The following is a 22,867-nucleotide window of genomic DNA, read 5'->3' as shown; positions in this document are numbered from 1 at the left end:
TTAGTTTTCAACCACATTGACTGTCTGTAGGTTTTTGAAAGTGGTGACCGGCACGTAGGACACCAGTGTATAGAGTTTGTTTGGTGAATCTTCATCCTCATTATGTTTTCTGGACAACCGCACCCGGATACGGTACGGGACGTTCCTAATTCCTTTGGCCCAGACAGCTTTGTTGAGCCTGGTGTCAATGCAAATGTCTGGCATTCCCATCTCCTTTATGGCAAATTTTCGAATCTCCTTGAGTGCTCCAGGGGCATGCTTCTTGAAGCCTACTCCATGGATGCGCTTGTGAATGTTGATGGTGTACTCTCTGGTCACCACTTCGTTGATAGCAGAACGACCCTTCTTTGTCTTTGTGGGAGCCATAGTGATAGGATAAGGTTGAAAAGCCCACCCTACTCTCTTTTGCCCTGTCTCCTGCTGTTTCTCTTTCATGGGTGGAGCAGTCCTCCATGTTTAGACTCCAGTGGCATCCTCTTTCCTCCTGGAACCTTCACTAGTGCTGGTCCTTCCATCTGGAATGCCCACTTCTGCTCCAGGCAGGATCCCACCCCAGGAACTGTTCTTCTGCTAAGCTTCCCAGTCCCTCCTTGGCCTCCTCTGGGCTCCGTGGCCCTTGCTCTACTCCCGTATTTATACTGGCATTTATTGAGCCATTTATTCCAGCAGGTTATGTACACGTCTGAGTCTATAGCAGGCTCCTGGAGGGCAGATGGAGAAGTTCCTTCTTCAGTCTCCATTTCCCACGGACGCCGCCCAATGCCTATAGTAAGATGCCTGACTTTCCTTGACCACCTGGCTTGGGAAACAGAATACACAAAAGCAGAGCCTGGATGTTACTATATAGCACTGAGGTCTGAGGTGAGAGTGAGGGAGGGCAGGACAGCTTGGGCTGAAATGGAGATTAGAGAACCTCAGAGAGAAAGGAGGAAGACAGTGCCTCCATTTGATTCTTGCTACTTGAGTGCCCAACACCTCTCCCCAAAGGCTGGAGGCCCCATCTAAAGGGGACAGGCCTGGGTCTCACCTCCCAGTCCTGGGGTCTCAGGGTCCAAGCCCCAAACTTTCTTCTCCAAGCAGTTCAATTAACTCTTGGGAGGCTGGAGAGACTGCTCTGAGGCCTGGAACCAGAGGGTTAATCTCCTTGTTACCCTCTTCTGTCCCACTTCAGTCCTCCTAAACTCCCAGGTCACTGGTCCCTCCCTAATCTAGGCTGAGCATTTCCCCTGGCTTGCCCCTAAAACAGGATGGGGCTGAAGGTCCTCTGAAAACAGGCCCTGTCTTTGCAAAGGGGAGTATTTGGAAATACCAGACTGGGAGCCCTGAAGAGCCCGTTCCACTTCTAGATGTCACTTGACAGATTGACGGAACCCCCGTTAGTAGCAGACACTACTCCAGGCATTGGGGACACACAAGTGAATGCAACACGAGCTCCCATTCCATACCTGCCCCCTGGTTTTGGTTACAGCTTTACTGAGATATATTTCACACACCGTACAATTCACCCATTTACATTCTACAGTTCAGTGGTTGGGTACATTCATAGAGTTAGTTGTACAATATTTCAGTAAATTTAGGACATTTTCATCACCCCAAAAAGTAGCTGTCTATCTTTAATAGTCACTTTCCATCCCCTGACTCCCCCTAGCCCTGTTGTTGTTGTCAGGTGCCATTGAGTCAGAACCGACTCATAGTGACCCCATGCACAGCAGAACGAAACAATGTCCGATCCTGGGCCAACCTCACTACCGCTGCCACACTTGACGCCATCAATGATGCCACCTGGCCGATCCATTTTGTTAGAGGTCTTCCTCTTTTTCTCTGACCCTCCATCTTACCTAGCATGACATCCTTCTCCAACGATTGTTTCCTCCGGACAATATGTCCAAAGTATGAGAGACGAAGCTTAGCCATCCTGGCCTCCAAGGAGCACTCTGGCTGCACTTCTTCCAAAACCTAGCCCTAGGTAACCAGTAATCTTCTTTCTGTCTCTATAGATTTACCTATTCCGGACAGGTCATATAAATGGAATTATGTAGTCCTTTGTGTCGGGCTTTTTCATTTAATATTGCCATGAATCACCCATGTTGTGGTTTATATGAGGGGCCTTCAAAAAGTTCATAGAAAATGGAATGAAAAGACAATGGACTTTGCCCACGAACTTTTTGAAGTTCCCTTATATTAGTATTTCATTCCTTTTTTGTGACTAAATAATACCCGATTGTATGGATATACCACATTCTGTTTATCCTTCAGTCTGTTGATGAACATATGGGTTCTTTCCATTTTCTAATAGTGTAGTGGTTACAAATTGGGCTGCGAACCTCAAGGTCAGCAGTTTGAAACTACCAGCCGTTCCACGGGAGAAAGATGAGGCTTTCTGCTCCTGTAAAGATTTGCAACCTCGGAAACCCTGTATGGGATCACAATGAGTCAGAACCGACTCCACAGTCCTTAACAACCACCACCACTATATATATTTCATTTTCTTTTTGATGAAGCGATATACAGCAGACCTTATTCCTAGTCCACAGTTTCTAGACATAGTGATATTGGTGACATTCTTCCCATTGTGGCAACATTTTTGTTATTTCTGTCTGATTTATTTCCCGCCCATTAACTTAAACTCCCCGCCTTCCAACCTTCTCATCTATGCTTTAAAATAGCTATTGATCATTTGGTCTTACATAAATACATCTTTTAAAGAACATTATACTCAGGGTAGAAGGAGCTCTGGTAGCGTAGCCATTATGAATTGGGCTGTGAACCTTAAGGTCAGCAGTTCGAAACTACCAGCTGTTTCGTGGGAGCAAAATGAGGCTTTCTGCTCCAGTAAAGATTTACAGCCTCGGAAACCCTGTACAGGGTCGCTATGAGTCGGAACCGACTCCATAGCACATAACAACAACAACAACCTACTCAGGGTAGGAACCCTGGTAGTGTAGTGGGTTATGAGTTGGGCTGCTAACCACAAGGTCAGCAGTTTGAATCTACTAGCTGCTCTGTGGAAGAAAGATGAGGCTTTCTGCTTCTGTAAAGATTTACAGTCTCAGAAAGCTCCACACAGGCTCACTATGGTTGGGATTGACTCTACAGTACACAATCACCACCACCAAGCTTATAGGTGGGTTTCTCATTTTTGGCTATTTAAATAATGTCACTGTGGGTAGTCCTGTTCAAGTTTTTGTGTGGACATACAGCATGTTTTCACTTCTCTTAGTAGCAAACTTGGGGTAGAATTGCTGGGCCATAAGGTAGGTAACTCTGGAGTCCTGGTGTGGTGCTGTAGGATAAGCACTGGACAGCAAGGTTGGTTTGAACCACAAGGCCGGCAGTTCAAACTCACCGACAACCCTATACAAGGTTGTTCTGAGTCAGAACTGACTTGACCTTAACAACAACAACAACAACATGGTAACTCTATGTTTAATCTTTAACAGTTTCTCCAAGTGACTGCCACAGCCACTCCACACACTTTTACTGGTGTCTCCCCTGGGCCAGACCACAGTGAGAACCAGCTAGTTGAACCTGAAAACCTGAAAAACCAAATACCAGTGATTTCCAGACTCACATGTCTTCCCCAAGGCTCCATGTGAGATTGCACTTTTTTCATTCTTAATATTTAATATTTAACACCTGTTAACAAGGGCTCATAAGGAGCTCTGGTAGCGTAGTGGTTACAAATCTGGCTGCTAATTTCACAGTCAGCAGTTCAAAACTACCAGCTGTTCCGCAGGAGAAAGATGAGGCTTTTTGCTCCGGTAAAGTTACAGCCTTGGAAACCCTACACAGGGTCACTATGAGTCAGAACTGACTCCACGGCACATAACACCACCACCACCACCACCAAAGGCTTATTATATAAGCTACTTAATTTCTTAACATGACAACTACATCTTTTCATCAAACTGTAGCTAGACTGTTCCTACAGAACCCTCCACCTGAACCACATTCTTGGGCAGACCACCACACAGCAACTTTGTGCCTGATCCCAGCGTAGGAAGGGGTAGGAGGAGCCGTTCTTCCAGTAGTGATGCTGGCTCTTGTCCTGTGATTCCCAGAACAAGGAGAAACTGGACAGCTCAGTTATGGGTTCACCACATTATGTCAAAAAAACCCAACAACTCAACAAACAAAACCCATTGTCCTCGACTCAGTAGGATAGAGTAGAATTGTCCCCATAGGGTTTCCAAGGCTGCCGTCTTTAAGGAGGTACACTGCCTCGTCTATCTCCCAAGGAGCTGCTGGTGGGTTTGAACCTGAGTATGTAATCACTGCGCCACGAGGGTCCTTCTCTACTTGATGTTATAAACTCACAAATGCCTGCTCCTCCTCCCACATGGAGGTGCTTCTGAGAGGGCTATTAGCCTCATGGCAGGCCCAGAAGTTTGGCCCTGACTTTATAAATGTGTGAGCTGGGGGAAGGGGGTCCCTGAAAGCCAGAAAGCTCTTCCCTTAGGGAATCCCTGACAGCTGCTGCAAGTGCTGCTAAGCTGCCCTCAAGCCCAGCATCCGATGCCAAGTTAATATAAGACTTAGAGCATATTAGTAGAAGCACTTTAATCAAGTCTAAATACATTCAGGATTAGATAAAGTTGAGATGGATAACAGCGTAGGATTAGCAGGAAAGATTACAAATTGTTTCTAGGTTTTTTTTTTTTGTTTTTTTTTTTAAATTCTGGCAATTATATGCATCGTCTTAATGTAAAATGAAATTTAAATGTTTAAGTTCAGTTAAGGAGTCTGCTCCCCAAAAGATGCCAACCTTGGAGACCCTGGGGGGCTGTTCTGCTCTGTCCTGTAGGGGCACTAGGAGCCGGAATTGATTCGAGGGCAACAGGTTAAGTTCAGTTGGTTTTTTTGAGTTGTCATCTTTTTGTAAATTGAAGAATAATTGCTGGGAAAAGAAAGCAGATCTCTCAATTATCCAGACTTCTTCAGTCTAGCTCTGCCACTTTCTTGTTGTGCAATCCTGGGTGTTTACCTCCTGTAAACTTTAGCTTCTTCATCTATGAAATGAAGACCACAGTACTGCTGATGTCAGGGACAATGTTTACCTGGAGACTGTTGCCAGATGACTTGGGGTCAGTCCTGGCTCTACTACTTAACTAGTGTAATGCCTTGGGGCAAATCACTTAACGTCTCTGTGTTTCAATGGCTGCATCTATAAAATGGGGTATGAATATCACCCTCCTTAACAAGCTGTTATAAAGATTAAGGAAATGAATCCATGTAAAGAGACTAGTACTGTGCCTGGCAGAAAGTCTCATCCCACAATTGCAGGATACAACTTTGAATTATGAATAAACTTTTTTGAAACTTGAAGAGTGTAAATCTAATCAGTGGAGTAAGTGGACTAGGTTAAGGTCCTAGTCACCTCGGGAAGAAGAGATCTACACTAACTCCATTCAATGTCCACTCCCCTAGAGGATACCTCTGCTGGATCACTTCCTTCTGTCAGCCCCAGGGCTGGTCCTTTGGGTGGGGTAGGTGACCTGCCAGAAGGGGGAATGTCTAAGTGTTTCCTTCATAAACACTGGCATGCCCTCCCTCCCCAGACCTGCTGCCCATGGAGGTGTCTGGCTGAGCAGGGCCTGCACCTCCCAATCTGCTTTGGGCAATGGCAGAGCCTCCCAGACTCAACATTGATGGGGGTGGGGCAGCCCAGGCTCCTCCCCCAGTGGTTCAGGGCTGGAAAGGGATTATGATCTGAGGGAGGGGAGACAGCTAGATGGTCAGAGACTTCTGCCGGTTCCAGGGCCTCTCCTGTTCCCTCCACAGGAGCCTCAGAGCAGGCAGTGGTGGCTTGGAGAAGCCAGAATGGGGACTGGAAGGTCACCCTCCTTGCTTTGTCCCCAGACACCTCAGAGAGGAGAAGTGTGCAGGATAGACTCAGGGTGGCTACACTTTAATGTCTGAAGGAGAGACTCCTGGGTGGGGGCTGGAGTGCCCAGAAGTGCAGGGGGCAAAGATGTTGGGTGGTAAAGTTGGCCAGAGAAGTGCTCTGGAATTGAGGCTTCTTGCATTTCTGGGAAAAGCTATGGCAAGAGGGACCTGGGTGACGTTGGACCAGGCACACTAGTCTTAGGGCCTCAGCTCCAAAGTTCAGTCACTATCTAAACTCTGGCCTTCCCCCTGGCCTTTCTCTCCCCCCATGGTTACCCACAAAACACTTGTACACGGGTTACGAGGTCAGTCTTCACAGGACTGTGAGACCCAGGTCTCACCTCTCCATTGTACCATGTGGGAAACCTAGTCCCTGGCCCCTCCCTTCTGCTTAGCCTCACTTCAACCTGCAAGCTTTCCCTTGACTCTGTACAGGACAAGTATGTGTGTGTAGACATGTGTACTGACATGCAGCCCCCTCTAGGTCACCAGTCCCCTCTAGGACACCCTCCACTCTTGCCTTCTTGTTTCCAAATCACAATTCAAGTGCTTCATCTCATCCTCAGAGTGTTAGCTTGCTATATTGGGCCCCTACCCTATCCTAGATCCACTCTTCCACCTCCCCTACCATCTCTGCTCTGTCCAGGGTCCCTAAGGATGCTCTAAGGCAGAGTTCAGTTTGTGGGGAACTCCAGCAAGGGACATTGGATTATTGGCGTGGTAGACAAGGTAGAATCCGTCTTCTAATCTCATGGTCAGCAGTTCGAAACTACCAGCTGTTCCGCAGGAGAAAGATGAGGCTTTCTGCTCCCGTAAAGCCTAGGAAACCCTGTACAGGGTCGCTATGAGTCGGAAATGACTCCACGGCACATAACAACAACAGACAAGGTTACTATGAGTCGGAATTGACTTGAGGGTGCTTACCAACAACAAAGGAGGACCTCCTTCCCCTCCCAGGGTCTGCGCTGGCTTTTGCAAGCTCTTCCCACTCATCAGCTCTGTCCCTGAGGCCTTCCCCACCATCCCTTATGGCCCATCCAGCACAACCAGCCCCTCCACTCAGGTGATGGGCTGCCTGTTCCTGCCCCCTCACATGGTGCTCACATCAAAACCCTTGGCATATTGTTGGGGGCATTGGAAGGGAAGGAAGAAAAGAGAAGTGGGTGGTACAGATGGGTCTAGGCAAAGGGCCACTAATGGGTGTGTGGGCAGTGGGAAGGGACATGCTGTCTGTACCAGATACTTGGGACCCTGAAGCCCTGGGGGATCTGAGGCCAGTCATGGGCACGTCAGACAGCAGATAGAGGGGCTAACCACCCACTGATGAGCTGGCACCTCCTCAGCACCTGTCTAGACCTGGTTCCACATTTACAGGACATCTTCTATGTGCCTGGCACTGTGGCAGCCACTCTACATCTGCCTTTGCTCTCAAGCCTCCCCAAAGTGGAGGTTGTCATTTCATTGTGCAGACAAGGAAGTTGAGGCTCAGAGAGGTTACAGAACCCCCCAAAGGACAGGCATTCAAGTAAGCCAGGAATTCAACCAGAATTGTGTAGCTCCAGAACTTCCCATTCCCGGGGTTGTGACAAGTGATGCAAGGAGGCAGGGTGAATTGTGAGTGCTGGGCCAGGAGGGCATGGGGAAGGAGAAAGAAGAGGCTGCTACAGGGATGTTCTGGGTCTCTTTCCTGCACATAAGCATTCTGACGTGGGTGCAGGGCAGGCTGGTGTGTGGCAGTGGTGGGGAGGTGGGTCTCAGGCTCTGCCTTCAGGTTTCAAGGGGAACAAAGGGTCAGTACCTGAGAGGTTTTGGTTTGATTATCTTTGGTGCAAATATATCCAGGAGTATGGAGGAAGATATGAGGGTAAAGTTATGAAAATGTATTAGACTTTACCAAATACAGTGAGAGAATCAGTCACTAGGCCTGGGTCTCAGGACCATAGTGTAAGGGAATACGTCAATTGATAAAAATCCATAAAGACATTGTTTTCCATCCTACTTTGGTGAACGGTCACTAGAGTCTTCAAAACTTGTGAGAGCCATCTAAAGTGCATCTGTTGGTCTTTCCTGTCCAGAGGAAAAACTGATGAAAACTGAAGAGGCATGAAATCAACAGTTCCATGGATCAGCGGGCCTTGAAGAACATCAGTCTCCGTGACTCTGAGACCAGAAGAACTGGATGGTACCCTGCTAGTACCAGCTGCTCTGAAAGGGATCACATTAGAAGGTCCTGAGAAGAATGGGAGAAAACTGTGGAATGAAACTCAGAATCATAACAAAGGACTAGAGTTACTGGTAGGAGAGAGACTATGGCACTTAGTCACTCTTCAGGTCTGGAAATGAGCTCACCCCCATAGCTCAATTTTCAGCTGAACAATAGGGGGGTCTTTAAGGGGAGTTATAACACTAGTGAGGTGTACACACCTTAGAGATTAAAAGGACAGTGGTTACCCAAGGACAAAATTCAGAAGGGCTAGGAAACAAAGGAGGAATGGAAACAGGAAACACTGAGAGGAAGTGGGATAAGTGATATTACAATGTGGGGATTGCAATGAGTGAGATGAAGCATAACGTGTATGAGTTGATGAATAGAAAATAACTGTAAAGCTACATCCAATTCACGATTAAAAAAAAGTCCTGGTGATTTACTTCTGTGAAGATTACAGTGTAGAATATCCTGTGGAGCTCAGTTCTATTCTGTAACTGATAGAAAAGGTTTTCAGAACAAAGCTGTGCAAGAGATGATAGGTGTGAAAAGATTCAGGATAGCTGTTGGCGTCCCCTGCTGGCCATTATCTGAAGTGCAACATCATTCAAAGAGCAGGATAGGCTGGAATGAGAAAACGTATACTCTGGAGTTTTACTTCTCTTGTGGCGCTGTGGGTTAATGCGCCAGACGGCAAAGACGTTGGCACTTAACAACAACTTAACAAGGCCTTGATTCCCAGACCTCTAGGCTGAGCATCCACCAGAAGAAAGCCTTAATTTTAGGCTGCATCTTTGTGACCTCTGGGGCAGAGGCAGGGAGGGAGACAGAGATATTACAGATCCCAGAGAGGGAGGATTCATTCTTACCTAAGTGGGGGGTTAACCCTAACTGCCATGAGATACACTGTTGTTGTTAAGTGCCGTGAGTCGGTTCCGACCCATAACCACCCTGTATAGGCTTTCCGAGGAGCCTGGTGAGCTTAAACCGCTGACCTTGCAGTTGAAAGGTCTTTGCAGTCTGGCTCATTAACCCACAGCGCCACACCAGGACGCCACTGTTGTTGTTGTTGTTGTTGTTAAGTGCCATCGAGTCGGTTCCGACCCATAGCGACCCTGTACAGGGTTTCCAAGGGTGTAAATCCTTACGGGAGTAGAAAGCCTCATCTTTCTCCCGCGGAGCGGCTGGTAGTTTCGAACCGCTGACCTTAAGGTTCGCAGCCCGATTCGTAACCACTACGCTACCAGAGCTCCTTAGGACGCCACTGTAGACGCTCTCAAACCTGCTTCCCTTCCTAACTATGGCATTCCCCACCAGAAACACTACCATTCTTTGAGGGTCCCAGCATAAAATATTTACTGCACCTCTTTCTGACATTCTATATCAACATAGAGAAAGTGCTTTTGTCTCCACTATCCCAGTCCCCCCTCCTCCCCAGACTATGAACTCCAAGATATCAGGACCCTTCTCTGCCTGTGCATAAAGAGCTCTGGTAGCTTAGTGGGTACGAATCGGGCTGCGAACCTCAAGGTCAGCAGTTCGAAACTACTAGCTGCTCCGTGGGAGACCGATGAGGCTTTCTGCTCCTGTAAAGATTTACAGCCTTGTAAACCCTGTACAGGGTCGCTATAGGTTGGAACCAACTCCACGGCACTTAACAACATCTGCTGTGCATAAGGTCCCTATGGGTCGTTACCAACTCGATGGCACCCAACAACAACATCTGACTATCTTACTATCTTGGTATCATTGAAGCTGGCACAATGTCTGGAGCAGAATTAACAAAACAAAAACACATCCATAGCACAGAGCAGAACTGCCCCATAGCAATTGCAAGTCAGCCGGCCACATTTTTCTCCCTTGGATTTGAACAACCGGGCACTTATTCCTCGAGCAACTAGGGCTCCTTAGAACATTTATTGGAATTCAATAAATGTTTCTCCTCAAGTATGTAATATCACAGGGTCGTTATGAAAATCTAATAGTTCATCAGTTATACAGCAGGGCTGTCATTCTGCAGAATCCTTATCAGAGAGATTTTTGATGGCTGACTAGTGGGGTAGGGGGAGGAAGTGCCCCGGAAAAATCAGGAATTGGACTTCATGTCCCCTGATGATCTAGAATCTGTGATTTCACCTTCTCCTGGGGATCCGGAGTGGATGGAAGGTTGGCTCTGAGTTGCTATGGGGTAATAATGGCCAGATTGGGGGTGGTGGAGGTGGTGATTTTGTGCTGTAAATCTTTACGGGAGCAGAAAGCCTCATCTTTCTCCCGCGGAACAGCTGGTAGTTTCGAACTGCTGACCCTGAGGTTCGCAGCCCGATTCGTAACCACTACGCTATTTACTAATTTTTTAGAGAGATTCAAGATCCTTCCACTTTCTGCTCAGTCAGTTGAGCATGGAGTGCCACTTGTCTCGGGTTGGATCGGGAGAGTCTTCTGGCTTGAATAGGCAGAAGATTATAAACTATGTTCTACAGAAAGCTTCTTGGGTGGGGAAACTGAAACCTGCATTTCTAGCTCCCATCAAGTGGAGTCGCTAAGTAACATTTTCCCCACTTGCTCATTAAAAGTGAAAGGCGCTTAAACATACTGGCTTTCAGCAGAGTTAGGTCCGGCTCAAGGGCTTTTCCCTTTTCCCAACCACCAAACCTATGCTTAGGAGTTTAGGGTCCAGCTGAATCTTGCGGAACTCGAGGACTACTATTCTGCTTTCAGATGAATTCCCATGTTAAACCCATTCTGAGATTTCCAAACGTGTTTCCAAGATGCGATCCATTTCTGATGTTACGGGCCAAATTACCGGATGGATAATCTCTGTACCGGGAACGGATGGACGCGAGGGCTCGAAGTCGGACCTAGAGTAGCCCTGAACTCGGTATGTAGCCCTCCACACTCCGAAGCGTCCAGTTGGAGGCGGGGCGAAGGTGGGTAAGTGAGTTTAACCCTTTATTTACGCTCTGAGATGGGATTTTGAGAAAGGATAGCCAGTTACGTTTTCTGTATTCTGTAGGTAGGAGCACGAACCAGCACCTTTGTTCAGGCCTAAAATAGGACCTCATATCCCTTTGCGAAGATGTTTCCCTTTTCCTTGAGTATACCGGTCCCAGATACCCACCTGAGTCCTTAAAAACTGTTCTAGATCCCGAGGCCCTAAGGGTGTCCGATCTTTGGAAGACCCTCTGAAGTCCCCCTGTTCCCTTTCCCAATTGGTAAGCGGGATAAAGAGGAAATTGAGACTCGCCAAGAACAAGACGGTGGGTCTAAATCGAGCGGAGGCGCGGAGTAATCGATCCGGCCCCACTCAGCGCGGCCACCATTGCCCTTTTAAAGGATCCCTGGGCACCGGGGGACACTAGTGGGTAACAGCCCAGTCCGTGCCTCCCCAAGTGGAAAGCGAGCAGGGGGTGTCGCAGGTAGTGCGGTGTCATCTGAACAACCACGTCCCCTCCGGCCACCATCTGTTCTGAAGGATTGCTTCTTTCCTGGTGGCCCGCGGCGTCCCTCTCCCCCCCCCCCCCCCCCCCCCCGCCGTCTCCGCCCCCTCGCTCAGAGCAAGCCTCGCCGCTTTAAGAGCTGGATTAGCGTTTGACAAGTGAATAAACCCGGAGCGCCAGGCTGCGCTGAAGCCGCCCGGAGCTAGGGGTTCCCCGGGGCGCAGGTAGGCGCCCCTCGGCCTCTGGGCCAGCATCCTACTCCGGGGACCCCGCCTCCTTTTCAGTCTGACACTGCTTTTGCGGGCCTATTCTTTGGTTCCAGCCTCCCCGAGTCCCCTTCTCAGGCCTGTCCCCTCTCTCGAACCCCCATCTCCGGTCCTTTTTCTAGGGTGCTGGAGGGGGAGATCAAACGCTGCTGCCTTTGACGCTGGCCCTCGCCCCGGCGGCGAGGACTCCAAAGTGACACAGAGCACCGAGGTGGTGAACGGTGCGGGCCGGGGGATTCGTGCGGCCTCTCTGGGGGCTGTGCGGATTTGGGGACTTCGGAGCCCGGCATTACGTAAGAACCGTGCTGGTAGCGCTTCCGGAGGGGGCGAGGGGCAGAGGTTCCACCGAGTCCTCCTGGCGTCCTGGTCCCTGGGGACCAGGACCTCAACCTTCCCTGGGTGGGTGTCCCATGAAGGGGGTGCCTTGCTTCTCTAGCCTTCCTGGCTGTAGGGGTGGGTCGAGGTCAGGGGCTTTCTTTAAGACCTGGGGATCTGCGAGGGGATGGGTGCCAGAGCGAGGGATCAGGATTGGAAAGTTGAGTTAACTAATGGTAGGAGGCTGAGGGTTGGGGGGCAGTCATTCAGTGACCTCATCCCCCTAGTCTCTGCCGGCGCGCAAGCGGAGAGCCTTCTTTGATGGTTTGCAACACGCCCCCCTTTCCTCTAGGTCCTAGCGCCGAGCGTGTTAGGGCTGGGCTGGGTTAGAGCGACGGGGGCGAGCAGATTGTCGGTCTGTGCCCACTGGCGGAGCTTTCCAGTCCCTGTCCTTATGTCCCTCCATTTTGTCAAGCCCTCCCACCTGCTTATGATTCTCAAAACACTTTGCCATACCTTTCTTTTCCGAACCTCTTTGTGTGCGTATTGAAGAAGGGGTGGGTGGGAGGTTTCCGGAAACCTCCAGCTAAAGGGCTGGACCGCTTAGCCGCTCAGCAGTCTGGATGATGTCTACAGCTTGGAAGTAGGGATGAAAGGGCACCTGGGCCCAGGCTTTCGGAGTCGAGGTGCGGATTCCCAATACGCTTGGCCCAGGTCTTGGCACGGATCCAGGCTGACTTGCCTGGTACTGCGTTCTCCTGAGGGCACAGCCTGGCCCCGCCCTCTCGGGCACTTGGGTGGGGGTGGAGCAGAGTGTGCTGATGCCGTGGGAACGATTCCGCAGGGAAAAACCCAGGCAGGCTGGGCACCGCTTCTGGGCACATACAGTATCTTTCCACCCTCCATCCTCTAGGAAAGGAGGGCATCTGGAGGCCCCCTAGACCCTGCTGGTACCTCGGTCAGATCCCTCCCCGCTTACTCTCTAGGAAGAGGGACACGGGCTGGCACTGTCACTGCGGATCCTGGGCCTTTCTCCCAGCATGGGTGTTAGCTTGACTCAGGTGTCCTTCCTCTTCCGTAAAGCAGTTTTCTTCCAGTTGCTCAGGGGCAAAGCTAGGAGGAAAGAGAGCCATTCCCCTTTTTGTCAAAAAATAAAAAAATGTGGCTAGCACAGGCCTGGGATGGGACCTGGAGCAGAGAGGGTTTTATGGGTGTCAGATTGTGATCTATTCTTTCTTTCTTTTTTTGAGGAGGTGAAGTCTGGGTTCCCCATTCCCAGGGCCCCACAGCAGGCATTCAGTCTTACTAAAGTGGGCACTGCCTGCTGCTTCTGTTTCTCTGCCTCTCTCCACTCTCCAACCCTTGCTATGAGCCACTGCTTCCTGTTGTCATGACAACTGGGAATTAGGATTTTATCCACAGCACAATCTCAGAAAGGCTCAGGAGGGTGGGTGGTACCCGCCCCCCACCTTTCCACTCCCATGTGAATGGAGGAGCAACCTCAGTTGGGGGAAGGCCCAACAAAACGGGACATGAACCAGGGAACTGGGGCTGGGAAATGGCCTTGCAGACTCCATGCCTGGTTCTGCCTGGAGACCCCAGCTCTGGGCTAAAACTGGGAGAGGGGTTAGAGGGAGCCAGAGAGGCCTGGAAGAAGGACATTATTTCTGTCTGTCAGACATTTCTGTCAGTGCAGTGTCAACACTGGCCTGATCTGATCCAGAGGTGAATGAATAAAACAGATGCAATTCTTGCTCTCAGGGAGTTTACTGTCTGGGGACACTGTCTTTCCTGCTTTTGACAGAAATTCTGGCCCCTTTTCCTCCAGAGGGAAAGACAGGGGGTTGAGTGAGAGACAAGGAACACAAATAATAAAAAATAATGAGTCATAAGATCAGCATTTTGGGCAGTCAATTAACTTCTCTGATCCTCAATCTTTGCTTCTGAGCAATGGGTGTGTATATATATATATATATATATATATAATATATCTTTATATATCTATATATATCTATATCTATATATCAGATATATATATATCTGTCCTTCCTGCAGCTCAGGACTGTTGGATGTTTGTTTTCTAACCCCAATTTCTGGGTAGCACCCTGAATCCTGGTGTGGTGCTGTGGGCTAATGCATCAGACTGCAAAGTCAGTTTGAACTGTAAGGTTGGTGGTTCAAGCTCACCAACTGCTCCTCGGAAACCCTATACAGGGTCACTATGTGTCGGAATCGACTCGATGGCACTTAACAACAACAACAACCCTTTTCTCTCACTGCCCAGATGGGGAATCCTTACTAGTCTTTCCCCCTTGCTTTGTTTTTGCCCCTCTTTACCTGCTTTTTTTTCCTCCTCCAGGAGAGGCATTTCAAAGCCCGTGCTGAAGTCACCATGCCGGTCGCTGCCACCAACTCTGAGTCTGGTAAGAAGAGGATGAGCATGCCAGCTTATTCCAGTGGTTCAGAGGGTGCAAGGCAAGGACTTGGGGGTGGAAAGCAGCAGGCAGGCACTGTTCCCTACAAGAACAAACAGCCCCTTAGGCCCATGGGTCAGTTGGCATCTAGGTCAGTTGGCATAGGCCATAAAGATAATGTTCTGCATCCTACTCTGGTGAATAGTGACTTAAAAGCTTGTGAACAGCCATTGAAGAGGCTGACAACGGATTTCTTCCTGTTTGGAGCAAAGATGAGTCAAGAAAAGGAAAGACTCAGGAAGCAATGAATCCAAACATTAATGGACCAGTCAAGGCACAGCCTCCACAAGCCAGGGCTAGAAGCACGAAATGGTGCCTGGCTACCACCAGTGACTGTCCTGCTTGGGATCACCATAGAAGATCCTAGATAGAGTAGGAGGAAAATATAGAACAAAATTCAAAATCATAAAAAGACCAGATTTACTAGTCTGAAAGAGGCTGGTGGAACTGCAAAGACTAGGACCCTTAGACACCCTTCAAACCTGGAACTAAGCCCACTCTGGAGGGTCACCCTTCAAGCAAATAGTAGATAGGCTGATAAAGTGAACAACACACATAAAGAACATGCTTCTCTGAGCCATCAACCAGACCAGACCAAAAGGAAAGCATTTGCCTAAAAACAAAGTTCTGAAGGCAGGAAAGGGCAGGGAAGATAGGTGAATGGAAATAGGGAACACAAGAAGGTTGTGGGAAGACTGTTGCTAAATTGAGGTGATAACAAATAATGTCAGGAAAAAACTGTATAAATTGTTGGATAAGAAACTAATTTGCTCTGTAACCTTTCGCCCAAACCAAAACAAAATGTTCAAACAAACAGCTCCCACCCCTCACTGCTCCACCATTCAGTCCTTCATTTGGGCAGACTTTAAGGTGTCTCCTCTGTGTGAGGGGCCTGTGCTGGAACACGGGAGAGGAGGAAGAGAAATAAGATTTGTACCTGTCCCAAGGTGGGGTTGATTTCTGAGGAGGGCAGGGTAGTCCACAATATTGCTGGAGGGCAGTGGCATGGGGCCAAAAAGTGGCATGGGGCCAAGCTGCTCAGGAGGTGGCCTGGGTACTAGGCCTTGGGTACTAGGATGGCCTGCAATGGAGGGACTATAGCGGCAGAGCTAGGGCTAAGAAGTCCACAGGACAGTGCCCAAGAGCGTGGAGTAGACCAGTAAGTGCTGGAGGTGGGAGCCAGAACCAAGGAGCTGGGAAGGGGATGTAGGAGCAGGAAGTTGTGTGTGGAGGGGCAAAAGTATCACTAGGAAGCTTAGAATGGGTCTATAGGAGGTTTTAGACTAGCCAGATAAAGCAAGGAGGGATAGAAACGTACACAGGATGATTTGAGACGCAAAGGGTATACAGCACACTGTTTAGGAGTATTCCTAATGATCATGTTGCTTCTGCCACCAAATTACTGTTATGCCATCTGAGACCCTGAGTCAGTCAGTTCCCATTTGTAAGATGAGGTGATGGGATAAGAGTTTCCCTTTCAGTGGTCCAGAATCTCTGAGAATCAGAGAATAGCAATGGACCCTCCTCAGAGACAAGTGACTCTGGGCACAAAATCTGCATTCTACTTCCAGGGGTTCATGGACCCCTTTCAGTGCTTTTGGGGACCCACTCAGGTTCAGCCCCCTGAGCTGGAGACTCTCTAAGGACCCTGTCAGTATAACCTTCTAGGGTTTTGTTTTGATTTATCTGAATTCCCTTTGCCTCAGTGTCTCACTCCCCTGAAGCTGGGCCCTTGAAAGATGTTCCAGGGTCCCCATGTTACTTAGAATGACAGTTTCTGAGAAACAGAACTAGGAAAGTGAAAGCAGCTGAGGGTGACACTCTTGCCCCCCAGAAAAGGCCTCTCCTCTATGCATTGCAGGGACTGTACCCATGTCTCCTGGCTTTTGCAGTCTTGGAGGACTCCATACCTCCACCTCCTGTCTAGTCCACTGGGCCTCCTGGGCTTGCCCCCATGTTAGTCTGCCTGGGCCCCACTGTAAGCTGCTTAAAGGTTAATTAAATTAATCCTTCAGCCTGTGATTAGAGGCTCCTCAAACCTAAGCCCATTAATGGTGCCTACTGGGGTATACAAGAAACCCTGGTGGTGCCATTGTTAAAGTAGTTTGACTGCTAACTAAAAGGTCAGCAGTTCAAACCCATCAGTTGCTTGCTCCATAGGAGAAAGATGTGGCTGTTTGCAAAGACCTGGAGTTAGCAAACCAGAAGTGAAGATTACTCTTAGCATTTCTTGAGCTGAAAGAAATGAAGAAAAAATTCAAGCTTTGTGTTACAATACTGAATAATTCTATGGGTGGGATATTGAATGATACAGGAAACGTTAAGGGAAGATGGAAGGAATACACAGAGTAACTGTACTAAAAAGAATTGGTCGATATTCAGCAATTGCAGAAGCTAGCACATGATCAAAAACCAATGGTTACAAAAGGAAGAAAAAAGTCCATGCTGTATTGAAGGCATTGATGATAAACAAGGCTGCAAGCGTTGACAGAATGCCAACCGAGATGCTTCAACTAATGGATGCGGTGCTGAAAGTGCTCACTCATCTATGCCAAGCAACCTAGAAGACAGTTACCTGGCCAACTAACTGGATGAGATTGATATTTGTGTCCATTCCAAAGAAAGTTGATCCAACAAAATGTGGAAATTATTGAACAATATTATTAAATCATCTGCAAATGAAGTTTTGCTGAAGATAATTTGAACACACACACAACAAAATTGTTTGTAGTAGTACAATGACAAAGAACTTTCAAGCTGGATTCGGAAGAGGATGTGGAATGAGGGATATCCTTGCTGATATTAGATGAATCTTGGCTGAAAGCAGAGAATACCAGAAAGATGTTTATCTGTGTTTTATTGACTACGCAAAGGCATTCAACTATGTAGATCATAACAAACTATGGATAACATTTTGAATAATGGGAATTCCAGTAGTTTAAACTCAGGAAAGGTTTGTGTTAGTGTTGTATCCTTTCATCATATTTGTTCATTCTGTATGCTGAACAAATAATTTGAGACTGGGCTATATGAAGAAGAATGTGGCATCAGGATTGAAGGAAGACTCACTGATGACTTGATATGCAGATGCCACAACCTTGAAAGTGAAGAGGACAGGAAGCAGTTACTGATGAAGATAAAAGGCCATATAGCCTTTTGTATGGATTACCCTTCAACATAAAGAAAACAAAAATTCTTATGATGGAACCAATAAACAACACCATGATAAACAGAGACAATACTGAAGCTGTCAAGGATTTCATTTTACTTGGCTCCACCATCAATGTCCACAAAAACAGCATTCAAGAAATCAAATGACTTATTGTGTTGGGCAAATCTACTGCAAAAAACTCCTTAAAGTGCAAAAAAGCAAAGATGTTTGAGGACTAAGGTTAGCCCATCCGAAACCATCGTCTTTTCAGTCACTTCATATGCATATGAAAGCTGGACAACAAATAAGAAGAGCAAAGAAGAATTAATGCCTTTGAATTATGGTGTTGGCAAATATTGTGGCACTGTGGGATGAAGCACTGGACTACAGGGTTGGTTTGAACCCCAAGTTCAGTGGTTCAAACTCACCAGCCGCTCCTTGGAAACCCTACAGGGTCACTATGAGTTGGAATCGATTCTATGGTTTAACAACAAGAAGCCAGAAGAATGAGCAAATCTATGTGGAAGAGGTACAGCCAGAATGTTCCTTAAAAGCAAGGCTTGCAAGACTTTGCTCAAATATTTTAACAGGATAGACTAGTCTCTAGAGAAGAACATCGTACTTGGCAAAGTAGAGGGCGAGTGGAAAACAGAAAGACCCTCAAAGAGAAGCATTTAGCACACTGGCTGCCAACAATGGGCTTACATGTAGCAATGGTTGTGAAGATGCTGCAGGCATAGGCAGTACTTCATTCTGTTGTACATAATAGGGTCATTCTAAGTTGAAACCAACTAACTGGACTGCCCCTAACAACATACTTCCCCCAGGCTTACTGGAGGGACAGCTGTGCTTCCCTATCTGAGGTCAGGCTCACCATCTCCCTTCTCCATGGAGAAGGCAGAAGGTGAAGCTAGCAAGGTCCTTTGTTTACCTTTCCCCAAAGGTCAATTTGGTCATTGTCATTTGGGGTGGGGGGAGGGAGAAATGGTGTAGTGATCCATGCTCTTGATTGATTCTTCCAGGGAGACTTAGAGTACGTGGAGTGGCCTTTTCCTAAGGGCTGTTTGTGGTCTGGGAGATAGGTGGATTATGGCATGGGATGAGCTTTTAGAAATCTTGCCCCTGGTATCTCCTTATCTGCAGCCTTGCCTCTTTTCCTCTGTCACTGTCCTTTCTTTAAACCAAGGCTGGGACGGGATGCTTTCTTCAGGTGGAGCTATCCCTTTAAATCATTCTCGCATCTGTGGGTTAATGTCCTGGTTGTAATCACAGCCTGCTGCCATGGCAACCTGGGGTGCATTGCAACCTTGTGCCACTCCTTAGGGAATGACTGGCTGGTGATAGCAACATTGCCCTAGTGGTAGCCTTATGGGTACAGGAGTTCAGAGAAAGGGGGCACTGGATGGCTGAGATGTGGGGCAAGAGGGGCGTAGGGCACCCTTCTCTGCCCACAATGGCACCATCATCCCCTGGCAGGCTGGCTAGCCAGTAAAGGGAGGGATCCGGGGCTAGAGGCATTTGCTTAATGCCACAGCGAGGCACCTGTCTGCTGGCCAAAGACTGAGCGGCTTCCTTTGGTCCTGCCTTTGACACTCCATGGCACTGTAAAGGGTCCAGGACGTACAGAGGGGACCGAGATCAGAGGACAGAGAGTAAAGGGAGGATGGGATTTGGGGGTAGACTAGATGAGGAACTTCCAGAAACTAGGAGGGCAGGGCGGCCAAATCTCTTCTCCAGGTTGAGTTTCCGGCATCTGGAGAGGGTTTCTGGGCATCGCACCAGGCCTAAAGGGATACCATGCTTACCTCAGCCCTTTTTTCAGACCCTCCTCCACCCCCACTAGTACTAAAACGATGGGGTCTAGTCCCCCGCTCGTAGGGTGAGTACTCTTTATTACCGCCCCCTCCACTGCCCCCCTCCCACCCGTAGGATGCGAAGCGCTAGTAGGGGCTTTGGCCAATCAGCGAGGCGGGCAGAGTGGCTGAGCCTTACTATTGGCTAATTGTGCGGAGGGCTCCCCGAGTCCCTCCTTTTCCAGCGTTGCCCCCTCTGTCTGAGAAGGCGGCAGGCTGCAGTTTGGTGGCGGCCACTCCACGCACCTGGGTCTGGGATGTGGGGAGTAGCCATGGCGGGCAGCCCGGGCAGCGGGGCCTCCTTGGAGGGAATATCCTTGGGCTCCTCTGAGGAAGCGGAGCTCCGGAAGGAAGGTAGGAAAAAAGCAGGGCGGGGAGGCTGGGTGGGGGGATGCTGGGTTTGGGGCATCTGGAGAGGCGGCAGTAGGAGCCATCCCTGGAGACTGAAGGACCTGGATGAGGCAAGGTCCGCCAGAACAGCTGGCCTGGGTAGAAGGAATCAGCTCTCCTGACTCAGTGAACCCCCATGACCCGCAGACTGGGGGTCTGTGTGTGAAAATGACTGGGGAGGGTGGGCCTGGCAGAGTGGACCGATTTCCCTTCCGACCTTCTTCAGAACCCACTAGGGGCCTCCCACGTCCCTGACCAATGCCAAGAGCAGGCCTGAGGGTGGTGATGGGCCTGGGGGGGGGGCGGGGTTTGAACGTTGTTTCTGGAGAAGTGGGGAAGAGGAGAGGGAAGCAGGTGGGCGTCCAAGAGTCCCGGCAGCATCTCTGCCAGTTCAGTTCCACGCCCCTCCTCCCCAGCCCTCCTGGAGGAGGGGAGCAGTGACAGGCACGTTGAGAGGTGCTAAGGACCATGCCCACCCTCCTCCTCCATAACTTGGGTGCTGCTATGCAGATGTGGGTGTGGGTGGCAGGGTGGCAGGGTAATGATACCCCTGCCCATCTTGGCCCCCAGCTGGGCACACTTGCTTCTCCCTAACTTCCCCTGGAACCTACCCCAGCCTGGAGCCCCCTTCCCCCCGCCTCCCCTTCCAGTGTGTGAAGGCAGCCCCTTCTCCCATCTTGGTCCCAGAGTGCCTGTTTCTTCAGTTCCTGCCAATGTACTTGGCCTCAGCTTGGGCTTCCAGTCTCCCACATTAATTTCTAAATGGTCAATCATCAATATCAGTGCTGAAGGGTCTAGAAGTGGAAGCCATCTAGTCCCATCCACCTATTTTATAGGAGGGAAAAACAGGCCAGTGAGGGATGGTGACTTGTACGAAGTTACACTGTGGGCACTGACTTCCCATGTGACTCCTGCTTGGCCTGCACTCAGGGACACATTCCCATCTCTGAACCCCTCCAGGTGTGGTAGTTCAAGGAGCTTGTAATTCTCTGGTTCTGGGTAGAACTTGGAACCTGACACTTACTTTCCCTATGCCCCTCCCTCACCTCAGAGTCCACTTCCTGCTGCCTGGAGCCTCCGACCTGCCCAGACTGGCATTACCTAGTGTGGCCTGAGACAGAAGTGTTGCTGGGAGGAGCTGTCTGCTGCTGGCACAAGGGACAGGAGCAGGGCATGTGTCAGGTTTAGGGCCCCTGCCTGCTCTTCCCATTTGGTACCTGTGTGTCTCACTTCCTACCCCTTTCCCTCAGCCATGCAGCAAGTCTTGGACAACCTGGGATCCCTCCCTAATGCCACGGGGGCTGCAGAGCTGGACCTGATCTTTCTTCGCGGCATTATGGAAAGCCCTATAGTAAGATCCCTGGCCAAGGTACAGTGCTCCAGGGAGGTAATGGGCCTGGGGTGGTAGCTGCAGGGGGCTCTAGGAATGGGACAGGAGACCACATGTATGTGTCTGTACACAAAAGAGCATCCACACCCAGGGGATGAATCTGAGGGTTTGTGGAGGGTTTATCCCCACCGCTGGGCTGATGAGTTGTGTGGATGGGTGTCTGATGTTCTCAGCTTGTGGAAGATGTGATTGGGGGGTTGGGACGGGACAAGCATGCCTGTGTCCTGGAATCTGCAGTGTTCATTCTGTCTATCCCTCTGCCTTTGGACCTTTTATACAGACTTCTTTTTGAAAAAATTTAAAGATTTTGTGGTTGTTGTTCTTGTTAGGTGGGTCGAGTCTACCCCAACTCAACAACCTTATGCCCAACAGAACGAAACACCGCCTGGTTCTTTACCATCCTCACAATTGTCATGTTTGAATCTATTGCTGCTGCCACGGTGCCAATCCATCTCGTTGGGGTCTTCCTCATTTTTTCTGACTGTCCTCTTTACCAAGCATAATGTCCTTCTCTAGGCACTGGTCCTGTCTGACAATATGTGTGAAGTATGAGAGACAAAGCCTCATCATCCTGGCTTCTAAGGAGCATTCTGGCTTTACTTCTTCCAACACAGATTGGTTTGTTCTTCTGGCTGTCCATGGTATTTTCAGTATTTTTTTTCCAACAGTATAATCCAAATGCATCCGTTCTTCTGTGGTCTTCCTTATTCATTGTCCGACTTTCACATGCACAGGAGGTGATTGAAAATATATGGCTTGGGTTATGCACACCTTAGTCCTCAGACTGATATCTTTGTTCTTGAATACTTTTAAAAGGTCTTGTGCAGCCAGATTTACCTAATGCAGTGCATTATTTGATTTCTTGACTGTTGCTTCCATGAATGTTGATTGTGGATTCAAGCAAAATGAAGTATTTGACAAGTTAAATCTTTTCTCCATTTATCATGATGTTCTTTATTGGCTCAGTGGTGAGGACTTTTGTCTTTTTTACCTTGAGGTTCAATCCATACTGAAGGCTGTGGTCTTTGATCTTCACCAGTAACTATTTTAAGTCCTCTTCACTTTCAGCAAGTAAGGTTGTGTCATCTGCATATCGTAGGTTGTTAATGAGTCTTCCTCTAATCCTGAAGTGTTGCTGTTCTTCATAGATCCAGGTTCTTGAATAATCTGTTTAGCAAACAGATTGAATAAGTGTAGTGAAAGAATATAGCCCTGGCTCCTACCTTTCTTTATTTTAAACCACTCAGTATTCCCCTGGTCTGTTTGAACGACTGCCTCTAGTCTATATACAGGTTCCTCATGAGCAGAATTAATAATAAGATTTTATTGGGGTAAAAAAACATAAAATTTACTGTTTAACACTTTTTTTTTTTTAATTTAAGGTTTTTATTGTGGATTGAGTGAAAGTTTACAGGGCACATCATCAGTTTCACATTCAACACTTCATATAACTTGTTTCATTACATTGATTATAATTCCCTCCATATACCGTCAGTTAA

At 48.6% G+C, this 22,867-nt stretch overlaps 2 protein-coding genes across 3 annotated transcripts in view; one reads left to right on the top strand and one right to left on the bottom strand.

The window, feature by feature from the left end:
- Nucleotides 1-366, bottom strand: LOC102839243 (60S ribosomal protein L31-like). The gene has a single exon (XM_006832718.1). The coding sequence runs from the start codon at nucleotides 364-366 to the stop codon at nucleotides 1-3; it is 366 nt and encodes a 121-aa protein (XP_006832782.1).
- Nucleotides 367-11,690: 11,324 nt separating this feature from the next.
- Nucleotides 11,691-22,867, top strand: part of MPP2 (membrane protein, palmitoylated 2 (MAGUK p55 subfamily member 2)) — a 31,922-nt gene continuing 20,745 nt past the window's right edge. Inside the window, exons 1-3 of one of the 2 annotated variants that reach the window (XM_006832717.1) lie at nucleotides 11,691-11,753; nucleotides 14,470-14,533; nucleotides 21,229-21,347. In XM_006832717.1, coding sequence (XP_006832781.1) covers nucleotides 14,503-14,533; nucleotides 21,229-21,347 — 150 coding nt within the window. In that variant the 5' untranslated portion in view covers nucleotides 11,691-11,753; nucleotides 14,470-14,502. Of the gene's footprint in view, nucleotides 11,754-14,469; nucleotides 14,534-19,860; nucleotides 19,943-21,228; nucleotides 21,348-22,867 lie in introns of those variants that run through there. The other variant, XM_006832716.1, reaches the window with a different exon arrangement.

This window comes from Chrysochloris asiatica, unplaced genomic scaffold, assembly GCF_000296735.1.
Source record: "Chrysochloris asiatica unplaced genomic scaffold, ChrAsi1.0 scaffold00007, whole genome shotgun sequence".
In the NCBI taxonomy this organism is placed as follows: Eukaryota; Metazoa; Chordata; class Mammalia; order Afrosoricida; family Chrysochloridae; genus Chrysochloris; species Chrysochloris asiatica.
The sequence above is the reverse complement of the archived record's forward strand: the minus strand, read 5'-3'. Positions and strand labels throughout refer to the sequence as shown.